Below are 23473 nucleotides of genomic sequence, written 5' to 3'. Positions count from 1 at the left end.
TTTTTTTTTTTTTTTTTTTTTTTTTTTTGACAGGGTCTGGCTCTGTGGCCCAGGCTGGAGTGCAGTGGTACAATCTTGGCTCACTGCAGCCTCCACCTCCTGGGTTCAAGTGATTCTCCTGCTTCAGCCTCCCAAGTAGCTGGGACTACAGGTGTCTGCCACCACGCCTAGCTAATTTTTGTAGTTTTAGTAGAGATATGGAGTTTCACATGTTGGCCAGGCTGGTCTGGAACTCCTGACCTCAAGTGATCTGCCTGCCTCAGCCTCCCAAAGTGCTGGGATTACAGGCGTGAGCCACTGCACTTGGCCCCAGTCCTCTTTTATATTCCCTTTTTTGTTTTGTTTATATTTTCTTCTGAAGATTCTTTTTGAAGGGAGTTTCCTGAGTGCTTTTGTTCCCAGTAAAAATCTGTGGTATTTCAGTTTAGTCTTAAACCTTTGAGGGAGTTCTGACACTATAATATGTTGGCTTAATTTAACAACACTGCTCCCTTCCCTTAATATTTTTTCTTTCAAGGTGGGTTTTTTTTTTAAGGTTATGTGGATTTTGTTTAGCATTTGAGAACTTCATGACAACTTTGATTACCTTAAATATTGTTATTTAGTAACCATGACTGCACTAGAAAACCCAGTGATGCCAAAACCACAGTGGAACCATGTTAGTGACCGTGGTTAGGGCCGTTGTGGATTTAGCTGACCAAGATGTAAGGTATTTGAAAACTTGTTGCATATGCAGTGGTATAACATGAAGTATTTTTTCTTGTCTTCTTCTCCCAATTTGTAGGAGGCCCTCTTCATTGCTCGCTTCAGTCCTCCGAGCTGTGGTGTGCAGGTGAACAAGCTGTGGTACAAGCCCGTGGAACAGTTCATCTTACCAGAGGTACAGGGTGGCAGGAAAAGACTGTAGTACCAATGCAGTCCTTCATAGGAGTGGGCATGTGTTTTCAGGGGCAGGCGCTTGATATTTTCTTGTACCAGGGCAGCACTCCAGAGTGATAGATGAAGGTACCAACTGTGGATGTGCTAAAACATAGCACTCTGTATTCAGACCTCCTGAGGACTTCATGAGGCCTCAGAGGTTCCAAAACCACTTTTTGAAAAACATTGCACATTGCCATAGTTTGTTTAGTGGAGTAGAGAACTGCACAACTATTTTAATGACAAAGGATGGTGTTGGGTGTGGATTGATGGAAAGACCAGACAGATATACCATTTGGGTAAAATTAAATAATTTGCTTATCTAAAGAATGAAAAGAAAAAAAAGTCAGTGCAGACAGGATGACAGAGATGGGTCACATTTCCAAGTTAAATAAAATTTCTCCAAAGGGTGAACAGTTGTGGATGATGGCCTGAAAACATACCTGTCACTTTCTGGGTCCCTCTAGGTCCAGTTGTAAGTAGATATGCACTAAAGAATGCCTCGCCTGCCAGGTGCCCTCGTTAGTCCTGGAGTTAAGCCACACAGTATGGTCGCAGAGTGTGACAGAATCAGGATCAGACATGAACAAATTATTCATTCATCAGCTTCAGCCTTTCTAGGCTGTTTTAGTCTAGGCTGAGTACATTCCTGAAGTCAGTGCTCTGGAACCACAATCAGCGTCAGTTTCCCAGACATCTCTGGAGTTCACTTTAGATCAGCTATAGAGTTCATCCCGCAGCATCACAGCTGGGTTAAGGTGTGGAGACTAGACAACTGACCGGTCCTGGTGACTAACCAAGAAACTTTTTCCTACCCAGACTGTGGGGTGCCATTCACAATTTGTTCAACAACAGGAACCACACATTTTTATAACATACTATGGGTCTTTGGAATTGAGTACCAGTAGTTGAAACTGTATGTTAATTCTGTCAATGTCAAAGGGATCGCTTTTTCATTTATATATGAACTTCCGTTTTAAAAACTTTTGAATACGCTACTCTCAGCATACTGCTTATGGAGTAGCCTGCTCCGCAAGAGCAGTCAAAAAATAAATTAAAAAAAAAAAAAAACTTTTAAATAAAAGCCAAACCAAAACAGGGGGTGGAAAAAAGGAAAATGCAGATAAGCTAAAGGAAAACAAGACTACTAGAATCTCATATGTGAAGATAATCACAGTTAACATTTTTGCTTCTATGTGTATATAGTGGCTAGGATTATGCCATTCATTCTACTTTATAATTTACTTTAACATATCGCGAACGTCTTTTGATATGATATGCTCTATTACTTGTAATGGCTTTATAGAATTACATTGTATGAAAGTATTGTCATTTAACCCTGTATTTGGGTATTGATAGAGTTTCAATTTTTCAGTGTTATGGAAAAGACTAGTAAATATCACTGCACCTCTGTTTTATGTGTATAACTGGTTATTTTCTTAGGATGAATTATTGGGTCAAAGGGCAGACACATTTTTCAAGATTTTTAGTTTCTTTGCGCTGGGTACGTAATTCCTCCTTTAGCTCTGAGAAATTTGATGGACTGAAGCCTTCTTCTCTCATCTTGTCAAAGTCATTCTCCGTCCAGCTTTGATCCGTTGCTGGCGATGAGCTGCGCTCCTTTGCCGGGGGAGATGTGCTCTTATTTTTTGAATTTCCAGCTTTTCTGCCCTGATTTTTCCCCATCTTTGTGGTTTTATCTGCCTCTGGTCTTTGATGATGGTGATGTACTGATGGGGTTTTGGTGTAGGTGTCCTTCCTGTTTGATAGTTTTCCTTCTAACAGTCAGGACCCTCAGCTGTAGGTCTGTTGGAGATTGCTTGAGGTCCACTCCAGACCCTGTTTGCCTGGGTATCAGCAGCAGAGGCTGCAGAAGATAGAATATTTCTGAACAGCGAGTGTACCTGTCTGATTCTTGCTTTGGAAGCTTCCTCTCAGGGGTGTACTCCTCCCTGTGAGGTGTGGGGTGTCAGACTGCCCCTAGTGGGGGATGTCTCCCAGTTAGGCTACTCAGGGGTCAGGGACCCACTTGAGCAGGGAGTCTGTCCCTTCTCAGATCTCAACCTCCGTGTTGGGAGATCCACTGCTCTCTTCAAAGCTGTCAGACAGAGTCGTTTGCGTCTGCAGAGGTGTCTGCTGCGTTTGTTTAGTTTACTGTGCCCTGTCCCCAGAGGTGGAGTCTACAGAGACAGGCAGGTTTCCTTGAGCTGCTGTGAGCTCCACCCAGTTCGAACTTCCCAGCAGCTTTGTTTACCTACTTAAGCCTCAGCAATGGCGGGCGCCCCTCCCCCAGGCTCGCTGCTGCCTTGCCGGTAGATCACAGACTGCTGCGCTAGCAATGAGGGAGGCTCCGTGGGTGTGGGACCCTCCCGGCCAGGTGTGGGATATGATCTCCTGGTGTGCCTGTTTGCTTAAAGCGCAGTATTGGGGTGGGAGTTACCCAATTTTCCAGGTGTTGTGTGTCTCAGTTCCCCTGGCTAGGAAAAGGGACTCCCTTCCCCCTTGCGCTTCCCAGGTGAGGCAATGCCTCGCCCTGCTTCAGCTCTCGCTGGTCGGGCTGCAGCAGCTGACCAGCACCGATCGTCCGGCACTCCCCAGTGAGATGAACCCAGTACCTCAGTTGAAAATGCAGAAATCACTGGTCTTCTGTGTCGCTCGCGCTGGGAGTTGGAGACTGGAGCTGCTCCTATTCGGCCATCTTCGGGCAGACACATTTTTAAGTCACATAATTCCTTCCTGGAGGGGAGTTTAGCAATTTGTGCCAGTGTGAACAATCATTAGCAATATATAAGAGTGCCTGTTTTCCTACATCCTTTTATTAATTTCACATATGAATTTTTTCCTTTTTAAGTGCAGTATGTACCATCAAAGTTATCTTTTACTGTAAGAATGGTGTTTCAGGTCAGGCTCAGTGGCTCACACCTGTAATCCCAGCACTTTGGGAGGCCGAGGCGGGTGGATCACAAGGTCAGGAGTTCAAGATCAGCCTGGCCAAGATGGCAAAACCCCATCTCTACTAAAAATACAAAAATTAGCTGGGTGCGGTGGCAGGCGCCTGTAATCCCAGTTACTCGGGAGGCTGAGGCAGGAGAATCGCTTGAACCCGGGGGACAGGTTGCAGTGAGCTGAGATCACGTCACTACACTCCAGCCTGGGCAACAGAGTGAGAGAGACTCCGTCTCCAAAAAAAAAAAAGAATAGTGGTTCAGCTACATAGTGTTGGATCTCAGTTTTTGCAGGAAGCCATTCTTTGGTTTGTTCATTCACATGAGGTACTTAATCTCACTGTGTCTATTTCCTCCTCTAAGATGAAGGTGGTACACAACCCATTTCAGATGGTTATTCTGGGGGCTAAATGATTTAACACATGTAGACTGCTTAGAACATGCTGCCACATGCCACGAATTCAGTAGATCAATAGATGCTGTCATTATCATTATACTCCCCATCTGGATTGATCATTGTACTCCCCATCTGGATTGAGGGGGTCCTGTTCTTTCAGAGCCGTGTTTCTTCACCAGGGACAATTTCCCTTTTGTGCACAGAGCAGTGTATATAGATACTTTCAGTTGTTAAAACTGGATGTAGGGTGATACTGGCATCTAGTGGGTAAAGGGACAGGGATTCTGCTAAACATCCTGCAGTCACAGAACACCCCCCACAACCTGCCCCAGTAAATAATTATCTGGCCCAAAATGTCATTGGTGCTGAGGTTGAGAAACTGTATTCCAAAAGAAAGTCACATGGGGTGCAGCAAAGAGGAAGAAAATAAACTTTAATGCTTCAAGCTAACTGCAGTTTTATGGAGTCTGCTCCATTATCTTGGTCAGCCTTATAGAAAGAATTGCAAATTTTGATTAGTTCATAAAAAATACTACTTTCGCTTAGAATGTCCTTGTTCTTAGGAAGTACATGCTGAAATACTTAAAGTTAAAAATTCATGATAAATCTGCATTTTATTTTCAAGTGATTCAACAACAGAAAAGTGTGTGTGTGTAGAGAGAGAAAAGGCAAATATGGCAAAATGTGAGCAATTGGTGAGTCTAGGTGATTTGAATGGTAATTTGAACTTTTCTATACGTTTGAAGTTTTACAAAATAAAAATTGGGTTGGGGGAGAGGGGTTAACCTTCTTTGCTGGTGTTCAGGATGGTATATCTGGCAGTGGGTACTAACGATGGGAAGTACTCAGCCAAAATAATGAGTTACCTTTGTAGTTGTTAAAAGACTTTTTTTCCCCCTGATTTTTATTTACTTATTTATTTTTTTTTTTGAGACAGGCTCTGGCTCTGCTGCCCAGGCAGGAGTCCAGTGGCATGATCATAGCTCACTGCAGCCTCAACCACCTGGGCTCAAGTGATCCTCCTACCTCAGCCTCCTGAGTAGCTGGGACTAGAAGCACCCGCCACCATGCCCAACTAAATTTTTCATATCTTTTTTTTTTGTTTAAGACAGTGTTTTGCTCTGTCACCCAGGCTGGAGTGCACTGGCATGATCCTGGCTCACTGCAACCTCTGCCTCCCACGTTCAAGTGATTCTCCTGCCCCAGCCTCTCAAGTAGCTGGGATTATAGGCACATGCCACCACACCGGCTAATTTTTTATTTTTTAGTAGAGACACGGTTTCACCATGTTGACCAGGCTGGTCTCGAACTCCTGACCCCAGGTGATCCACCTACCTTGGCCTCCCAAAGTGCTGGGATTACAGCCGTGAGCCACTGTGCTGTGTTGAGAGGTTAGTCTTGAACTCCTGGCCTCAAGCTATCCTCTCACCTCCCAAAAGTCCGGGATTACAGGCTTGAGCCACCACACCAGGTTTTGTTTGTTTGTTTGTTTAGAAACAGAGTCTTGCTCTCTCACCCAGGCAGGAGTACAGTGGCACGATCTCAGCTCACTGCAACCTCCGCCTCCCGGGTTCAAGCAATTCTCCTCCCTCAGCCTCCTGAGTAGCTGGTACTACAGGTGTGTGCCACCACGCCCGGCTAATTTTTTGTATTTTTAGTAGAGACAGGATTTCACCATGTTAGCCAGGATGGTCTTGATCTCCTGATCTCATGATCCGCCTGCCTGTCTTGGCCTCCCAAAGTGCTGGGATTACAGGCGTGAGCCACTGTGCCTGGTCACCAGGTCTAGTTATTAAGAGTTTTAATGACTATAGCCTTGTGCTTTTTATCTCCCTTCAAGCTTTAGGCTAAATAGACTTTTGATTTCATTACTTTTATTAATTTTGTATAATTTTTTTTCTTTTAAAAACAAGCAGGCCAGGTGTGGTGTCTCAGGCTTATCCTCCCAGCACTTTGGGAGGCCGAGGTGGGCAGATCGTTGAGCCCATGAGTTTGAGACCAGCCTGGGCAACTTGATGAAACCCAGTCCCTATTCAAATGGCAAAAATAACCACACACACAAAAAGCAAGCACTTATTTAATAGTGGCTATACCTGGAGGGGAGCTAAGATTATGGATGATTTTAATTTTCTTCTTTTTGTATATCTATCTTCTAAGTGTTCCATAATAAACATTTATTAGCTTTATATAACAGAAAGAAAAAACAAACTTTTAGCAATTAAAATTCTCTCCAGTTGTACAAAATTCTGTTTTTGTTGAAAATATGTTTAATTTTAAATACTCTTTTTTGCTGCATCAAGGCCGATTGGGTTTATTTGCTCGGAAAAGTGATAGTGATGGTTTGCTGGCATATGATCAGCAAAAAGTAACAGAAATAGGTAGTGTATTCCATTTGTGAGAGGAAGTTCATCATCTTACTCCCTCCACACTTGGTGATTGCCTGGAGTCACATGTCAGCAGTATAGCTTGTCCAGTAAGCAGGTCGCCTGTAAGGTTTTCATTGTGTAGCTCACTAAAGCATAAATCTCAGTGGGCGTCACAAGTGATTGTTCGCAAGTGAAGACTACTGTGTATTTCTCTTAAAATATTTATGTTTTGGCTGGGCGTGGTGGCTCACATCTGTAATCCCAGCACTTTGGGAGGCTGAGGTGGGTGGATAATGAGGTAAGGAAATCCAGACCATCCTGGCTAACACAGTGAAACCGCATCTCTACTAAAAATACAAACAATTAGCACAGTGTGGTGGGTGGTGCACACCTGTAGTACCGGCTACGCAGAGGCTGAGGCAGGAGAATCACTTGAACCTGGGAGACAGAGGTTGTAGTGAGCCAAGATCGCACCACTGCACTGCAGCCTGGGTGAGTTGACAGAGCGAGACTCAGTCTCAAAAAAAAAAAAAAAATTTTGTCTCTAATTTTATGTTGTCCTTAATAGTACAGTTGGAACCTGAAACTAATTTTAGTAAAAAGCAGACTATTTTTGTTCACCTGAGTCACTAGTGACATTATTGTTGCCATTATGGACACTTATATCCTTAGACAGAGTTTAACTCCTGTTGCGCAGGCTGTAGTGTGATGGCTCCATCTCAGCTCACTGCAACTTCCACCTCCCAGGTTCAAATGATTCTCCTGCCTCAGCCTGCCGAATAGCTGGGATTACGAGTGCCGGCCACCACACCTGGCTAATTTTTGTATTTTTAATAAAGACAGGGTTTCACCATGTTGGCCAGGCTGGCTTTGAACTCCTGACCTCAAGTGATCCACCTGCCTTGGCCTCCCAAAGTGCTGGGATTACAGGTGTGAGCCACCGCACCTGGCCTATATCCTTATTTTTTATGAAGGTTGAAATTCTTTATATGTAGTCATCTCTCCAATACACAAGAAGTTGTTAGTGTTTATAGGCACAGAAGTACTGTATATATTTAAGCTACTCTGTTGTTTGGATGAGAAATTAGAAGCTCTATGGAAAAGAATTAATGCGTGAAAGGAGTTATAGCTTGCTTATGTTATGGGAGAGATACATATGATACCTCATTTTTCCAACCTGTACCATACTGTTTTTCCCAACTTTTATTTTGGTTTTTATGATCTTGGCAGGGAATTGCCATAAAAAGTTGTTTTGGATCTTAAGAGATACCTGGTTTCATAATTGTCTTACATCAGAATAAAAAGTAAGTATATGAGAGCAGAGGTGAGGAATAGAAATTAAACTGTGTTGTGGAGCAGAAACAGGTATAGGAGACAGGCAGAAGATAAAACTTCCTTCCTTAGTAACAAAACAGCTGGTGGATTATGTAAGCTCCATGAATAAGTCAAGATGATTTGAGTGGACTAGGGAATTTTTCTGCTAACTATTCAATTATTCATTGAATTTGTTTGTTGTATCATAGCCTAGTCACAGACAAAATGGAGTTGGGTGCCAGGAAGGGACCCCCTGTGAAGTAGCATGTCCCATGTCATGTCAGTTGAATGGACAGTGCAGAGAATTACTCGTTTTATCATCATCTTTTCTAGATCTGTAGTTTTAAGGTGAGGGTTTTTATCTGGTCACTATAGTTTTTACTTTCGGTATGATTCATTATTTCTTTTTGCTTTCCTCTTAAATATAAGTCATTAGGATTTGCTACCTAGCCTTCTGTTTTATTTTACACATTCTTCCCAGGCAATTTCATTCATTACTGCCTGTATGCTGAAGGCTGTTAAATCTATAATTACAGCCTCAACATCTCTTGTGAACTCCAGACGTGCTTTGAGCTGCCTACTGAACTTCTCCACTTGAATGTTCCGTGGGCATTCTAATGGTAACATTGTCTCCATCCCACCTGTTCTCATCGCCTGTATTTTTAATCTTGAGTGTGTTCGCTTCGGCAGCACATATACTAAAATTTAATCTTGCGTAACCATCTCCTTTTCCTCAGTCACCTAAACCAGAATCATGAGAGTTATCCTTACTCTCATGTCCAAGTACTCACCAAGTCCTATCAGTTCCTTATCCTAAGTATATGTGCTATCAGTCCTTCCAAACTTCATCACTATTCAAGTTTTAGAAGAAAATAGAGTACACTTAAGGGCAAGAGGTTGTTGTTGCAAGGAGAAAGAGACATGATTAACACAAAGCAGCCTCACGTGGTGGAGCATATTCGTCCATTTAGTGTTTCTACAAAGGAATACCTGAGGCTGGGAAATATTTTTTTTTTTTTTTTTTTTGAGATGGAGTCTCACTCTGTCACCCAGGCTGGAGTACAGTGGCTGGATCTCAGCTCACTGCAAGCTCCGCCTCCCAGGTTCACGCCATTCTCCTGCCTCAGCCTCCCCAGTAGCTGGGACTACAGGCGCCCACCACCACGCCCGGCTAGCTTTTTGTATTTTTTAGTAGAGACGGGGTTTCACCGTGTTAGCCAGGATGATCTCGATCTCCTGACCTCGTGATCCACCCGTCTCAGCCTCCCAAAGTGCTGGGATTACAGGCTTGAGCCACCGCACCCGGCCAGAGGCTGGGTAATTTACAGAGAAAAGAGGTTTATTTGGCTCATGGGTCTGCAGGCTATACAAGAAGCATGGCAGCCAGGCACGGTGACTCATGCCTGTAACCTCAGGACTTCGGGAGGCTGAGGCAGGCAGATCTCTTCAGGTCAGGAGTTCGAGACCAGCCTGGCCAACATGGTGAAACTCCGTCTCTACTAAAAATACAAAAATTAGCTGGGTGTGGTAGCACATGCCTGTAATCTCAGCTACTCAGGAGGCTGAGGCATGAAAATCGCTTCAACCCGGGAGATGGAGGTTGCAGTTAGCAGAGATTGTGCCACTGCACTCCAGCCTGGGCAACAGAGCGAGACTCTATCTAAAAAAAAAAAAAAAGAGAAAAGAAAAGAAACATGGCACCAGTATCTGCTTCTGGTGAAGGCTTCAGGAAGCTTCCACTCATAGTGGAAGGCGAAGGGGAGTAACATGTCACATGGTGAGAAAGGGAACAAGAGAGAGATGCCAGTCTCTTTTTAAAAAACCAGCTCTCGTATACAAATAGGGCAAGAACTCACTCATTACTGTAGGGAAGGAGTCAAGCCATTCTTGAGGGATCAGCTCCTGCGACTCAAACACCTCCTGCTAGGCCCTACCTCCAGCGTTGGGGGTCACATTTCAAAATGTGATTTGGAGGGACCATATATCCAAACTATATCATCAAGGGGTCTGGGACTTAGCAACAGGTCATAACACTGACCTTCCAGTTCACTTAGAGATTATCAAATGCTTACTGAATGTGTCAATTCACAGAAAATCAGTGCGTAAACCAAAATATCAGTTCATTCATCTTTAATGCTCTTGGCTCATTCAAGTGATTTCAATGTTCAGGTGCCCTATCTAGGAACCTCCTACTTAGTTTGTCAAGGTACCTAAAAAACTAAATCTGAACTGTGCTAGATTTGAGCATCGAACTTAAATTATAACAGCGGAAGAGTGGGTGTTTTAGAGTGCTATTTTATCTAGGTAGAATGTGACCAAGGCCTTTTTTTTTTTTTTTTTTGGAGACAGAGTTTCGCTCTTGTTGCCCAGGCTGGAGTGCAATGGTGCGACCTCAGCTCACCGTAACCTCTGCCTTCTGGATTCAAGCGATTCTCCTGCCTCAGACTCCCAAGTAGCTGGGATTACAGGCATGCACCACCACGCCCAGCTAATTTTTTTGTATTTTTAGTAGAGACAGAGTTTCTTCATGTGTTGGTCAGGCTGATCTTGAACTTCCAACCTCAGGTGATTCGCCCACCTTGACCTCCCAGAGTGCTGGGATTATAGGTGTGAGCCACCCCACCTGGCCCAAAATGCTTTTTATCTTCCAGTTATTGCATCTTTCTCCCCCTTGACACTGCTGCATTACCAAAATTTTTCTCTTAACCCAGTCTTCCTATATTGGCCTGTTGATATGTTTGATACATTGTCTTAAGATATTGACTTTACTAATTAAGCTTCAATCATACAGTTCTTCTCAATTATTAGAAATGTTGTTTCCTCTGGGGCCGGGCGTGGTGACTTATGCCTGTAATCCCAGCACTTTAGGAGGCCAACGCAGCCTGATCACTGGAGGTCAGGAGTTCAAGACCAGCCTGACCAACATGGTGAAACGCTGTCTCTACTAAAAATACAAAAATTAGCCAGATGTGATGGCGTGTACCTATAGTCCCAGCTACTCTGGAGGCTGAGGCCGGAGAAACACTTGAACCCAGAGGGAAAGGTTGCAGTTAGCTGAGATCGCACCGCTGCACTCCAGCCTGGGCAACAGAGCAAAACTCCATCTCAAAAAAAAAAAAAAGAAGTGTTGTTTCCTCTTATGTAGGGATTTAATTATTTCGGATTTGATCTCAAGTTTGAGAGAATGTTAAGGCCTCAGAAGGAATAGAATTGAAAAAGAACAAATAAATAAATTTTTAAAAAGAGAGGTAAGGCTATCTAGGGGACGTATAGAAACAATCAGCACCTATTTCAAAGATACGAAAATGAAATCTTCTAAAGAGGCAGTTCCATTTCTGTGTGCCTTTTAGTGGTAATAAAGGCACTATTTTACTAAGTAAAGACACTTCACCATATACTTTATCACTAATCTTCCAAACAGCCCTTTGAGGCCAGTATCATTTTCTCTCTTTTGAAGATTAGAAAATGATGACACTGCTTAAGGTGGATCTGCATGATCTGCTCTGAGAGCCCTAGGGCCCCACCCGTTGCATCCGGAGTTTCACAGATAATGCAGATTAAGGATACATTAGCTGAATAGAAAGTAATAAACTGCCTGAGGAACCCAGACTCTTGGAATATTTTTATGTTATGGAGGAGAAGAAAAGTATTATTTCTTAAAAAAAAAAAAAAAAAAGAAAAAGTTGGGCCGGGCGCGGTGGCTCATGCCTGTGATCCTAGCACTTTGGGAGGCCGAGGCAGGTGGATCACTAGGTCAGGAGTTCAAGACCAACCTGGCCAACATGGTGAACCCCCCGCCCCTCCCCCGCCATCTCTACTGAAAATACAAAAATTAGCTAGGCATGGTGGCACATTCCTGTAATCCCAGCTACTCGGGAGGCTGAGGCAGGAGAATTGCTTGAACCAGGACCCGGGAGACCGGGTTTGTAGTGAGCCAAGATCACGCCACTGCACTCTAGCCAGGGCTACAGAACAAGACTGTGTCTCAAAACAATAAAAATTTTAAAAAAAAGAGAGAGAAAAAAAGTTTATATCACTCTGTACAGAGGGAAAAAAAAGTTTATAAACCACTGACCTAGCTTATCAGACAAGTTGAATTTTGTATGGTTTACCTATAATGCTGGCTAAAATGAGACATTATTGTAAAGTACTTTATCTCTTCATTTTAACATATGAAAGTTTTTAGAGTATTAGAGCTATATCTTTCATTTAATCCTCTATACCATAGTCAATTCTAGTTGATTTTTAGTTCAACATTATTTATTCAGCACACATTTTGAGTTTTCAGTCATGTCAGGCTGGGCTGGATGCTGGGGATGCAGTGGTTGATCAGACAAGCTCCTTCCTGTTCTCAAGGTGTTTGTCTTCTAGTAGAGGCAGTTAGTTTAATAATAAAATAAACAAGAAATATCAGAGTGATAAATGGTATTAAGAACGTAAAACAGGTTGATGTGATAAAGAGAACTTGGGAGTTGGAGTCTTCTAGAGGACATCTGGAGAAAGCCTCTCGGAGGAGAAGGTATGGAGCTGAGACCTGAGCAGGACTAAGGAGCCAGCTGTGCACAGAATTAAAAATGGGATCGTGGATAAATTAGAAGACATTAAGATTTCAATATGTATCAGACCTTGGGACAGGGGGGCATAGCTCTCTAAGCTCAGAATTTAATAGTAATAATCACAAAGGAAAAGTTTGTCAGATTTGCCAAGGTAAAATTTATGGACTTCTGAATTTCAAAAATAACATTAAGTAGCAAATGAAAAACTATTTTAGCATATAAAATGTGCACAGGATTAAGATAATTTATCAAAAGCTTGCATAGATGAATAAGAAAAATAGAAAACTCAGAGGGCAGATGGCAAAGCAGCATGATAAGGCAGTCCTCAGAAGAGAACATGCAATTCATAAACATCACTAGGAATCAGAAATCCAACTAAGGCAATCTTTTTTTTTTTTTTTTTTTTTTTTTCTTAATTCAGGCAGGGTGCTGTGGCTCATGCCTATAATCCCAGCACTTTGGGAGGCCGAGGCAGGCAGATTACTTGAGGTCAGGAGTTCCAGACCAGCCTGGCCAACATGGTGAAACCCCATCTCTACTAAATATCCAAAAATTAACCGGGTGTGATGGTGAGCGCCTGTAATCCTAACTACTCAGGAGGCTGAAGCAAGAGAATCGCTTAAACCTGGAGAGCGAAGGTTACAGTGAGCCAAGATCGTACCATTGCACTCCAGCCTGGGTAGCAGAGCGAGGCTCTGTGTTAAAAAATGAAAAATAAATCAGCTAAATGAGGAATCATTTTGTAAAAATCTACTGTATTAGGTTAAACTTTTTTTTTTTACTAGTATCCCATACCAGGGAGAATACAGTGCAATTGTCCTTCTCATACATTGCTGATAACCCTATAAATTAGTAAAAGTTGCTTTCAAAAAGCAGTTGGTGGTGTGTTCCAAAATCCACTAAAAATACCTCTTTCTTGTCCCAGTAATTTCACCTTTGGGAATTTATTTTAAGTAAAAAACAAATTGTTAGGGGTAAATAAACATTTACACCAAAACATGCCTACATTATTTTAGTAGATACTTAGTAGATATTTTAGTAGACATTTAGTAGCAACCAAATGTCTAACAGTAGGGGAAAATGAATTAATCAGGATGTGTCTGCTCATTGGGATGTATACATACATGAGGAAGAATGGTTGTGACAGCTGCAACAGCAGAAGGAAATGCTTTTGATACAATGGGAAATGGCAAACAGCAGCATGCAAAATTATCTATATACTCTTTGTAATTGGTTTTTTATATGTGCGTGGAAAAAACGGTCAAGGATATACACCAAATGCTAACAGTGGTATGTCAGAGTTATGGGGTGAACATTTTAAATGATATGTTTTGGGAAAATTTTTTCTCTAAAATCTTACCTGAAAACATACTTAAAACCTAAATGGCAGCAATAAGGAAACTGACTCACTCTTCATCTTTCCACAAAAGAGCTTTGAAGGTACAATCGTGTGGGAGAGCCAAGACCTCCACGGCCTTGTGTCAAGAAATCTCCACAAAGTGACAGTGAATGATGGAGGGGGAGTTCTCAGAGTCATTACAGTAAGTCTTTTTTTTTTTTAAGGTTTAATTATATATTTTAGCTTCTTTTTAATACACAAAAGTGTTCTAAAATTTACCTTAGAGCCCAGGCAGCATGGAGCAATGATTCTGGTGTGTTTTACAACATATTATATAGTAGCAAATGTTGTTGTCTTCATAGTAAAGGCAGAAACTCAAATATGATCTACAGCTCCAGCGTTAGTGAGTTTACAGTTTTGCCTTAAGATTGGTGCATTTTTAAAGTGCAATATTTCATTTCTCATTTTTTGTTTCTTTTTTTGAGAGGGTCTCACTTTGTTGCCCAGGCTGGGGTGCAGTAGCATGATCACAGCTCACTGCAGCCTCCACCTCCTGGCTTAAACAATCCTCCCACATAGCTGGGACTACAGGTGTACACCACCACACCCAGCTAATTGTTTGTGTTTTTTGTAGAGATGGGGTTTCACCACGTTGCCTAGGCTGGTTGCAAACCTCTGAGCTCAAGTGATCCGCCCACCTACGCTTCCCAAAGTGCTGTATTACAGGCATGAGCCACTGCACCTGGCCTATTTCTCAGTAATTTTTAAGTTAGCATTCTTTAAGAACACTTGCTCAGTAGTATTCAGAGTATTTACTATCTCACCTTGAAAATAAAATCTCAGTTAAAATACTATAGATAACCAGGCGTGGTGGCTCATGCCAATAATCCCAGAACTTTAGGAGGCTGAGGCAGGCGGATCACTTGAGGCCAGGAGTTTAACACCAGCCTGGGCAACACAGCAAGACCCCATCTGTACTAAAAATACAAAAACTTAACCAGGCATGGTGGCACATGCCTGGAATCCCAACTACTTGGGTGACTGAGGCATGAGAATTGCTTGAACCTAGGGGGCAGAAGTTTCAGTGAGCTGAGATCACGCCACTGCACTCCATCCTGGGTGGCAGAGTGAGACTCTGTCTCAAAAAAAAAAAAAAATGCCAAACTACTATAGTTAAAAATATTGGAAAATAAGGTGGAGTGTACTGGCTTATGCCTGTAATCCCAGCACTTTGAGAGGGTAAGGTGGGTGGACCACTGGAGGTCAGGAGGTCGAGACCAGCCTGGCCAACATGGTGAAACCCCCGTCTCTACTAAAAATACAAAAATAAATAACTGGGCATGGTGGCACATGCCTGTAATCCTAGCTACTTGGGAGGCTGAGGTGGGAGGATTGCTTGAACCCCAGAGGTGGAGGTTGCAGTGAGCCAAGATCACGCCACTGCACTCCAGCCTGGGCAACAGAGCAAGACTCCATCTCAAATAAATAAATAAATAAATAAATAAATAGAAAATAAGATTGAGTACTTTCATTTATTTTGCTGAAGCAACTCTGAGATTTCTGACTTTCATATTTCTCATTCAGCTTTGCTTTAAATTTAAAACAGTTTGACAGGTGAATTTCTCAAAGTAAATGTAGGACAATAAAGAAGGTATAGGAAGACTTAAAATGAACTTTAGTAAACAAATGGTGTATATGGTGGAATCATAGACAATCTTTTATTCCCCTTGATCTCCCGTCTAGTGATTAGGAATGTACTTGGCATTTAAATTCACAAGCTTAGTGAATGAATATTAACCTCATTCACATGGATTAATTTCTGAGTTGAAATGAATATGTAATATGTTATTACTCATTCAAAAAGCATTTACTGCATACCTGTTGTAAGGCAGAAACAATGGCAGGGTAAAATAGACATACTAGTGGCCTACAGTGGAACTTACAGTTCAGTGAGGAAGAAGGATATTAAAGAAATAGACCATAAATTCATATGTAGTTACACATTTAGATTTGTAGGCCATGTTTAGGATTTCATTGATGTTTAGGATTTAGGATTTATTATGACAAGTAAATTTCACAAAGTAAATGGAGGGCAATGAAGATGGTGTTTACTTTAGTAGACACACACCATTTGTTTACTAAAGTTCATTTTAAGTCTTATGAAAAATTTTTTTATTTAAAATGGAAAGTTTTATGGAATTATGACGTTTTTCTTTCCTTATTTTCAAGGCAAATACCTTTACTATCTTGCCTCCTTTTCTATTTATGAAACTTTAAAATACCCAGCATATGCCAAAATTCTATAGTATTGGTTACACTAAAAGAAATAAGTTGGCTGGGCACAGTGGCTCACGCTTATAATCCCAGCACTTTGGGAGGCTGAGGTGGGAGGATCATGAGGTCAAGAGATCAAGACCAGCCTGGCCAACATGGTGAAACCCCATCTCTACTAAAAATACTGGGCGTGGTGGCGGGTGCCTGTAGTCCCAGCTACTCGGAAGGCTGAGGCAGGAGAATTGCTTGAATCCAGGAGGTGGAGGTTGCAGTGAGCCGAGATCGCGCCACTGCACTCCAGCCTGGCTACAGAGCGAGACTCCATTGCAAAAAAAAAAAGAAATAAGTTTACTTCTGACTTGAGAACTAGGTTCAAACATAAAGACTCAAATTATCTGCTTTGGGAGTAAAAATTATAGAGGGCTAAAGATAGTTTAAACATACAGTTAACCTAAAACAAAAACAAAACCAGGGCTGGGCGTGGTAGCTCACGCCTGTAATCTCAGCACTTTGGGAGACCGAGGCGGGCGGATCACGAGGTCAGGAGATGAAGACCATCCTGGCTAACACAGTGAAACCCCGTCTCTACTAAAAATACAAAAAATTAGCCGGGCGTGGTGGTGGGCGCATGTAGTCCCAGCTACTCGAGAGGCTGAGGCTGGCTGGAGAATGTCATGAACCTGGGAGGCAGAGCTTGCAGTGAGCCGAGATGGAGCCACTGCACTCCAGCCTGGGCGACAGAGCAAGACTCCATCTCAAAAAACAAACAAAAAATACACAAACAAAAAAACCAGGTAACTTTTTAAAGCCTCCGCTAAGAAACCCCAGGTGCAGATTAAGGTTTTCATCACAAACGCGTACAGCTGAGAGTTTTCACTAAATTTTATTCCCTTGCCAGCAAGTGATGTCAGAATACTTTTAAAGACAAACAAAAAGCCAAGTTGTGACCTTTCAGAGATGTTAGTAAACAGAAATTACTATTGAGTTCTAAAGCCAAAACAATATAGAAATATACAATAAAAAATAAAGCCTAGGCTGGGCGCTGTGGCTCACACCTGTAATCCCAGCGCTTTGGGAGGCTGAGGTGGGCAGATCACCTGAGATCAGGAGTTCGAGACCAGCCTGACCAACATGGTGAAACCCCGTCTCTACTAAAAATACAAAAATTAGCCAGGTATGGTGGCTAACGACTATAATTCCAGCTACTCAAGAGGCTGAGGCAGGAGAATCACTTGAACCCGGGAGGTATAGGTTGCAGTGAGCCAAGATCGCACCATTGCACTCCAGCCTGGGCAACAAGAGCAAAACTCTGTCTCAAAAAAGTAAATAAGTAGGCCGGGCGATGGCTCACACCTGTAATCCCAGCACTGTAGGGGGCCGAGGCGGGCGGATCTCCTGAGGTCAGGGGTTCGAGACCAGCCTGGCCAACATGGTGAAACCCTGTCTCTACTAAAAATACAAAAAAATTAGCTAGGCATGGTGGTGCGTGCCTATAATCTCAGCTACTTGGGAGGCTGAGGCAAGAGAATCGCTTGAACCCGGGAGGTGGAGGTTGTGGTGAGCCGAGATGGCGCCATCACACTCCAGCCTGGGGGACAAGAGCAAGACTTTGTCTCAAAAAAAAAAAAAAAGTAAATAACAAATAAACAAAGCATATACAATCTTTTATGGAACTACAAGGTTGGAATCTAAAGCATGCATCTTCAGTAATTTTCACGGCATTTGGCTACAAACATTTTATTTATTTTATTTTTTTGAGATGGAGTCTCGCTCTGTCACCCAGGCTGGAATACAGTGGCACGATCTTGGCTCACTGCGATCTCCTACTCCCGGGTTCAAATGATACTCCTGCCTCAGCCTCCAGAGTAGCTGGGATTATAGGCACGCACCACCATGCCTAGCTAATTTTTTTGTATTTTTAGTAGAGACAGGGTTTCACCATATTAGCCAGGATGGCCTTGATCTCCTGACCTCGTGATCCGCCCACCTCCACCTCCCAAAGTGCTGGGATTACAGGTGTGAGCCACCACGCCTGGCCTACAGACATATTTTAAATTAAATGACAAGTTACTACAGTGACCTCAGATGACTTGTTCTACTGGCCTTAAAACATTGCTTTGTACAGTACAACTCTGCTGAAAAGATCTGTTTAAGAATAGCCAAGCAGTAGCTCTCTTGATTAAATGAAGGTGTAGAAAAAGTACTGTAAATACACTGAATATGGACTCTTAACAGTCTGATCTAGGCCACAACAGCCAGACAATACTCTGGTAGATGTACCAGAGTGGTTTACTGTATACAGAAGTGAAACAGCTCACTCTGAGTAAGGCCATTGGGTAACTTTTGAAGAGAGATAACTCTCTAATAATAAAAGATTCTCCAGTCTAAGAGGTAGAAAGGACTATCATTGGCTGCTGGCACAATAGGCTTAGGCATCTTCAACAACATCAGCAGGCCGGGTACAGCGGCCCACACCTGTAATCCCAGCACTTCAGGAGGCCGAGGCGGGAGGATCGCTTGAGCCCAGGAATTCAAGACCAGCCCAGGCAATACAGTGAGACTTCTTCTCTACAAAAAAATTTATACATACTAGCTGGGCATGGTGGCACACACCTGTAGTCCCAGCTACTTGTGAGGCTGAGGTGGGAAGATTGTATGTTCAAGGCTAGAATGAGGTATCATTGCACCACTGCACTCCGCCTGAGCATCAGAGTGAAACCCTGTCTGTAAAATGAAATTAGGCCGAGTGAGGTGGCTCACGCCCGTAATCCCAGCACTTTGGGAGGCTGAGGCAGGCTGATCACCCGAGGTCAGGAGTTCAAGACCAGCCTGACCAACATGGTGAAATCCTGTCTCTTATTTAAAAAAAAAAATTTTAAAATGTAAAAAAATTTTTAAATCAATATTCAGTAGAGTTCAATTTGAATATTTGGGACAGACTGTTGATTTTGAGCCTTTCTCTGCATTGTCACTTAACTTTAAAGTGTGCCAAGATGTATTTCAACTCATGAGAATTTTTAGTTTCCAAAAAATCAAAGGTCATAATACATAATACATAATACATATTTTTTTAAGTGGTGGGGTTGGGATGTAAAATAAATTGCTTTTTGCACTATTAGAGTAGCAAGTACATAAATATGATTCTATGTAAGTTGCAATTCTGAACACCTTATGGAATGTTGGGTATACCTTATCTTTAGTGTTGTAATTAGATAACAAAAATAGTAGAATACCGTATGTCATCCTGATATTATAAGCCTCTAGTGCATCTTAGATGCATTTATCTGCTGCAAGTGGAGTCATATTATGACTTGTCAAATCAATTTTAAAATATGATAAATGTATTTTTAGTAACAAAACATTGACTACATTCTTATTCCTTTCAGGCTGGGGAGGGTGCATTGCCTCATGAATTCTTGGAAGGTGTGGAGGGAGTTGCAGGTGGTTTTATATATACTATTCAGGGTAAGTTGGCTAGTTGAAACTTGAAAAATACACTGAATCTCATACACTTAATCTTTATACCTGACAGAAAAGGAGTTTTTTTTGTCTTTTAAAAAACTTTATTCAGATAAAAGTCACCCTTTTAAAGTGGTTGAGTGGTTTTAGTGTATTCATAGAGTTCTACAACCGGCTCCATCTCCCAAAAGGAAACCCCACACCCATTAGCAGTTACTCCTCATTCTTCCCTCCCCAACCTCCCACCCCCTAACAACTACTGATGTGCTTTCTTTCTCTATGGATTTGCCTATTTTGAACATTTCACATAAATGGAAATGTACAGTATGTGCTCTGTGTGTCAGTTTCTTGCTGTAACATGTTTTCCAGGTCCGTCCATTTTGTATGTGTCAGTACTTCTTTTTTATGATCATATATTCTATTGCATCGATATGCCCTATTTTATTCATTCATTAATTGATGGACATTTAGATTGCTTCTACTTTTTGAATATAAATAATTCTAAAGTAAACATGTAGGTGCAAGTTTTTGTGTGGTCATATATTTCCATTTCTCTTAAATCTCTAGCGGTAGAAGACCTGGGTCGTGTAATTGTGTGTTTAATCACTTGAGGCACTGCCAGGTTGTTTTCTAAAGCAGCAGCCCAGTTTACATTTCCATAGTCCGTATATGAGGCTTCTAGTTTCTCCATATTCTTGTCAACACTTACTAAATTGTCTATCTTTTAAAATATACCAATCCTAGTGGGTGTAAATTGTTACCTCATTGTGATTTTTATTTGTATTTCCATAATAACTAATGATGTTGAGCATTTTTTTCATGTGCTTATTGACCATTTGTATATCTTCCTTTTTTGTTTTATTGTTTTTCTCCTTCTTTTTTTTTTTTTTTTTTTTTTTGAGACGGGGCCTCACTCTGTTGCCCAGTCTGGAGTGCAGTGGCATGATCACAGCTCACTGTAGCCTCAACCTCCCTGGGCTTAAGTGAACTTCCCATTTCAGCCTCCTGAATAGCTGGGACTACAAGTGCATGCCACCATGCCCAGCTAATTATTAAATATTTTGTAGAGACAGGGTTTTGTCATATTGCTCAGGCTGCACACTGTTAAAAGGGTGAATTATTATGGTATGTGAACTAGATGTGGGAAGTGAGGGAGAGAAGAGGAGGGAGGAAGTGAGGGAGGGGTGGAGAGAGGGAGAAGGGAGGGAGGGGTGCAGGGAAGGAGGGAGGAAAGGAGGGGAGAGTCATTTGTATATCTTTAGAGAAATATCTATTCAGATCCTTTGCCCATTTATAAAATTATTTTGTTATTGTTGAATTGTAAGAGTTCTTTATATATTCTGGATACAAGTCCCTTATCAGATACACGCTTTGCAAATGGTGCCCTTTAACACACAAAAGTAAATTTTGATGAAGTCCAATTTTGTCACATGTTTTTGCTGTCATATGTAAGGAACCATTTGTCTAATGTGAGGTCACAAAGATCTGTGTTTTGTTTTACAGTTCCAAGAGTTTTATAGTTTTGGCACTTATATATAGGCCTTGGATCCATGTTCATTTTCATGTATGGCATGAAATAGAGGTTTAACTTCATTCTTTTGCATGTGGATATCCAGTTGTCCCAGCACCCATTTGTTGAAAATCAATGACTGTAAATGTAAGGATTTATTTATGGACTCTTAATTCTATTCCATTGATCTATATGTCTGTGTCCTTAACCAGTACTACACTGTCTTGATTATGTAGCTTTTTAGTAAGATTTAAAATTGGGAGGCTGGGCGTGGTGGCTCACGCCTGTAATCCCAGCACTTTGGAAGGCTGAGGCAGGTGGATCATGAGGTCAGGAGTTCGAGACCAGCCTGACCAACATGGTGAAACTCTGTCTCTACTAAAAATGCAAAAAAAATTAGCCAGGCGTGGTGTCGGGCGCCTGTAGTCCCAGCTACTCCAGAGACTGAGGCAGGAGAACTGCTTGAACCTGGGAGGTGGAGGTTGCAGTGAGCTGAGATTGCCACTGCACTTCAGCCTGGGTGACAGAGCAAGACTCCATCTCAAAAAAAAAAAAGAAATTAGGAAATGTGAATCCTCCAACCTTGTTCTTTATCCAGCTTGATTGGCTATTCTGGGTCTCTTGCACTTCCATATGAATTTTATGATCAGCTTGTCAATTTGTGCAAAAAAAAGAAAACCTAGCTGGAGTGTTTTACGGGATTGCATATATATTTATTCATATATATATTCATATCATATATATATCAATACATATATATTTAATATGTTAAATATATAATTAAATATAAATGTATATTTAATAATATATATTTAGTAATAAATATATGAATAAATATATATTTAATTTCAATAGGTTTTAGGGGAACAGGTCATGTTTGATTACATGAATAAGTTCTTTAGTGGTGATTTCTGAGATTTTGGTGCACCCATCACCCAAGCAGTATACACCATAACCAATGTGTAGTCTTATTCCTACCCCCTCCCACCCTTTCCCCACCAAGTCCCCAGAGTCCATTGTATCATTCTTATGCCTTTCCATCCTCATAGCTTAGCTCCCACTTAGGAGTGAGAACATACTATGTTTGCATTTCCATTCCTGAGTTACTTTACTTAGAATAATGGCCTCTGGCTCCACGCAGGTGCTGTGAATGCCATTATTTTGTTTCTTTCTGTGGCCGAGTAGTATTCCATGGTGTGTGTGTGTCTGTCTGTGTGTGTATATATATACACACACACATACACATACATACCACATTATATATATACACATACATACCACATTTTCTTTACTCATTAATTGATGGGCATTTGAGCTGGTTCCATATTTTTGCAGTTGCGAATTGTGCTGCTATAAACATGCATGTGCAAGTATCTTTTTCATATAATGATTTATTTTCCTTTGGTAGATACCCAGTAATGGGATTGCTGGATCAAATGGTAGATCTACCTTTAGTTCTTCAAGGAATCTCCACACTGTTCTCCATAGTGGTTGTACTAGTTCACATTCCCATCAGGGATTGCATTCTGTCTGTGGATCAACCTGGGGAGTATTGCCATGTTAACGGTATTAAGTCTCTGAGCATCCATGTCTTATTAAATTTCCTTCAGTGATGTTTGATTTTCAGTATAAAAGTATTGCACTTCTAGGCTGGGCTCGGTGGCTCATGCCTGTAATCCTAGCACTTTGGGAGGCTGAGGTGGGCGGATGACCAGGTCAGGAGATCCAGACCATCGTGGCTAACACGGTGAAACCCCGTGTCTACTAAAAATACAAAAAACAATTAGCTGGGCATGGTGGCGGGCGCCTGTAGTCCCAGCTACTCGAGATGCTGGGGCAAGAGAATGGTATGAACCCAGGAGGCGGAGCTTGCAGTGAGCTGAGATCACTTATGTTATCTTTTTGATGCTGTTGTAAGTGGAATTGTTTTTCTAATTTGATTTCAAGATTGTTCATCGTGAGTATATAAACATACAGTTGGTTTTTGTGATCTGTGTGCTGCAACATTGCTGAACAGGTCCATGTATTACTTAATCATTTTATAGTTAGACCTTATGATTTTCTACATGCAAGGTCATTTCATCTGTAAGAAGAGATAGTTTTGCTTCTTCCTTTTCCATCCGGATGGATGCCTTTTATTTTTCTTATCTGATTGTCCTGGCTAGAACATGTATGTTGAATAGAAGTGGCAAAAGCAGACATCCTTTCATGTTCCTGACATATTAATTTATGCCCATATTTTTCAGATACATGCAGTGAAACAAAATGTGTTCCTAGTCTAAAAGGCTTATATTTAATTTCTGCACTCCTGTTGTTACCAGCCATTTTCCTGTTACTACAATTTTATAACACTTTCACTTTCCTTCAAGTGTTAAATTATACAGATGCTCCTTGA

General features: G+C 41.7%; 1 protein-coding gene across 4 annotated transcripts in view; it reads left to right on the top strand.

The window, feature by feature from the left end:
* B3GALNT2 (beta-1,3-N-acetylgalactosaminyltransferase 2) overlaps positions 1-23473 on the top strand; it is a 62709-nt gene that overhangs the window by 24035 nt on the left and 15201 nt on the right. For 3 of the 4 annotated variants that reach the window (XM_050769994.1, XM_050770004.1, XM_050770014.1), the window contains exons 5-7: positions 785-880; positions 13927-14037; positions 19496-19574. In XM_050769994.1, the coding sequence (XP_050625951.1) occupies positions 785-880; positions 13927-14037; positions 19496-19574 (286 nt within the window). Of the gene's footprint in view, positions 1-784; positions 881-13926; positions 14038-19495; positions 21774-23473 lie in introns of those variants that run through there. The other variant, XM_050770024.1, reaches the window with a different exon arrangement.

The sequence above is a fragment of the Macaca thibetana genome, chromosome 1 (assembly GCF_024542745.1).
Source record: "Macaca thibetana thibetana isolate TM-01 chromosome 1, ASM2454274v1, whole genome shotgun sequence".
Taxonomy (NCBI): domain Eukaryota; kingdom Metazoa; phylum Chordata; class Mammalia; order Primates; family Cercopithecidae; genus Macaca; species Macaca thibetana.
Note: the sequence above shows the minus strand (reverse complement) of the source record. Positions and strands in the feature narration are given on the sequence as shown.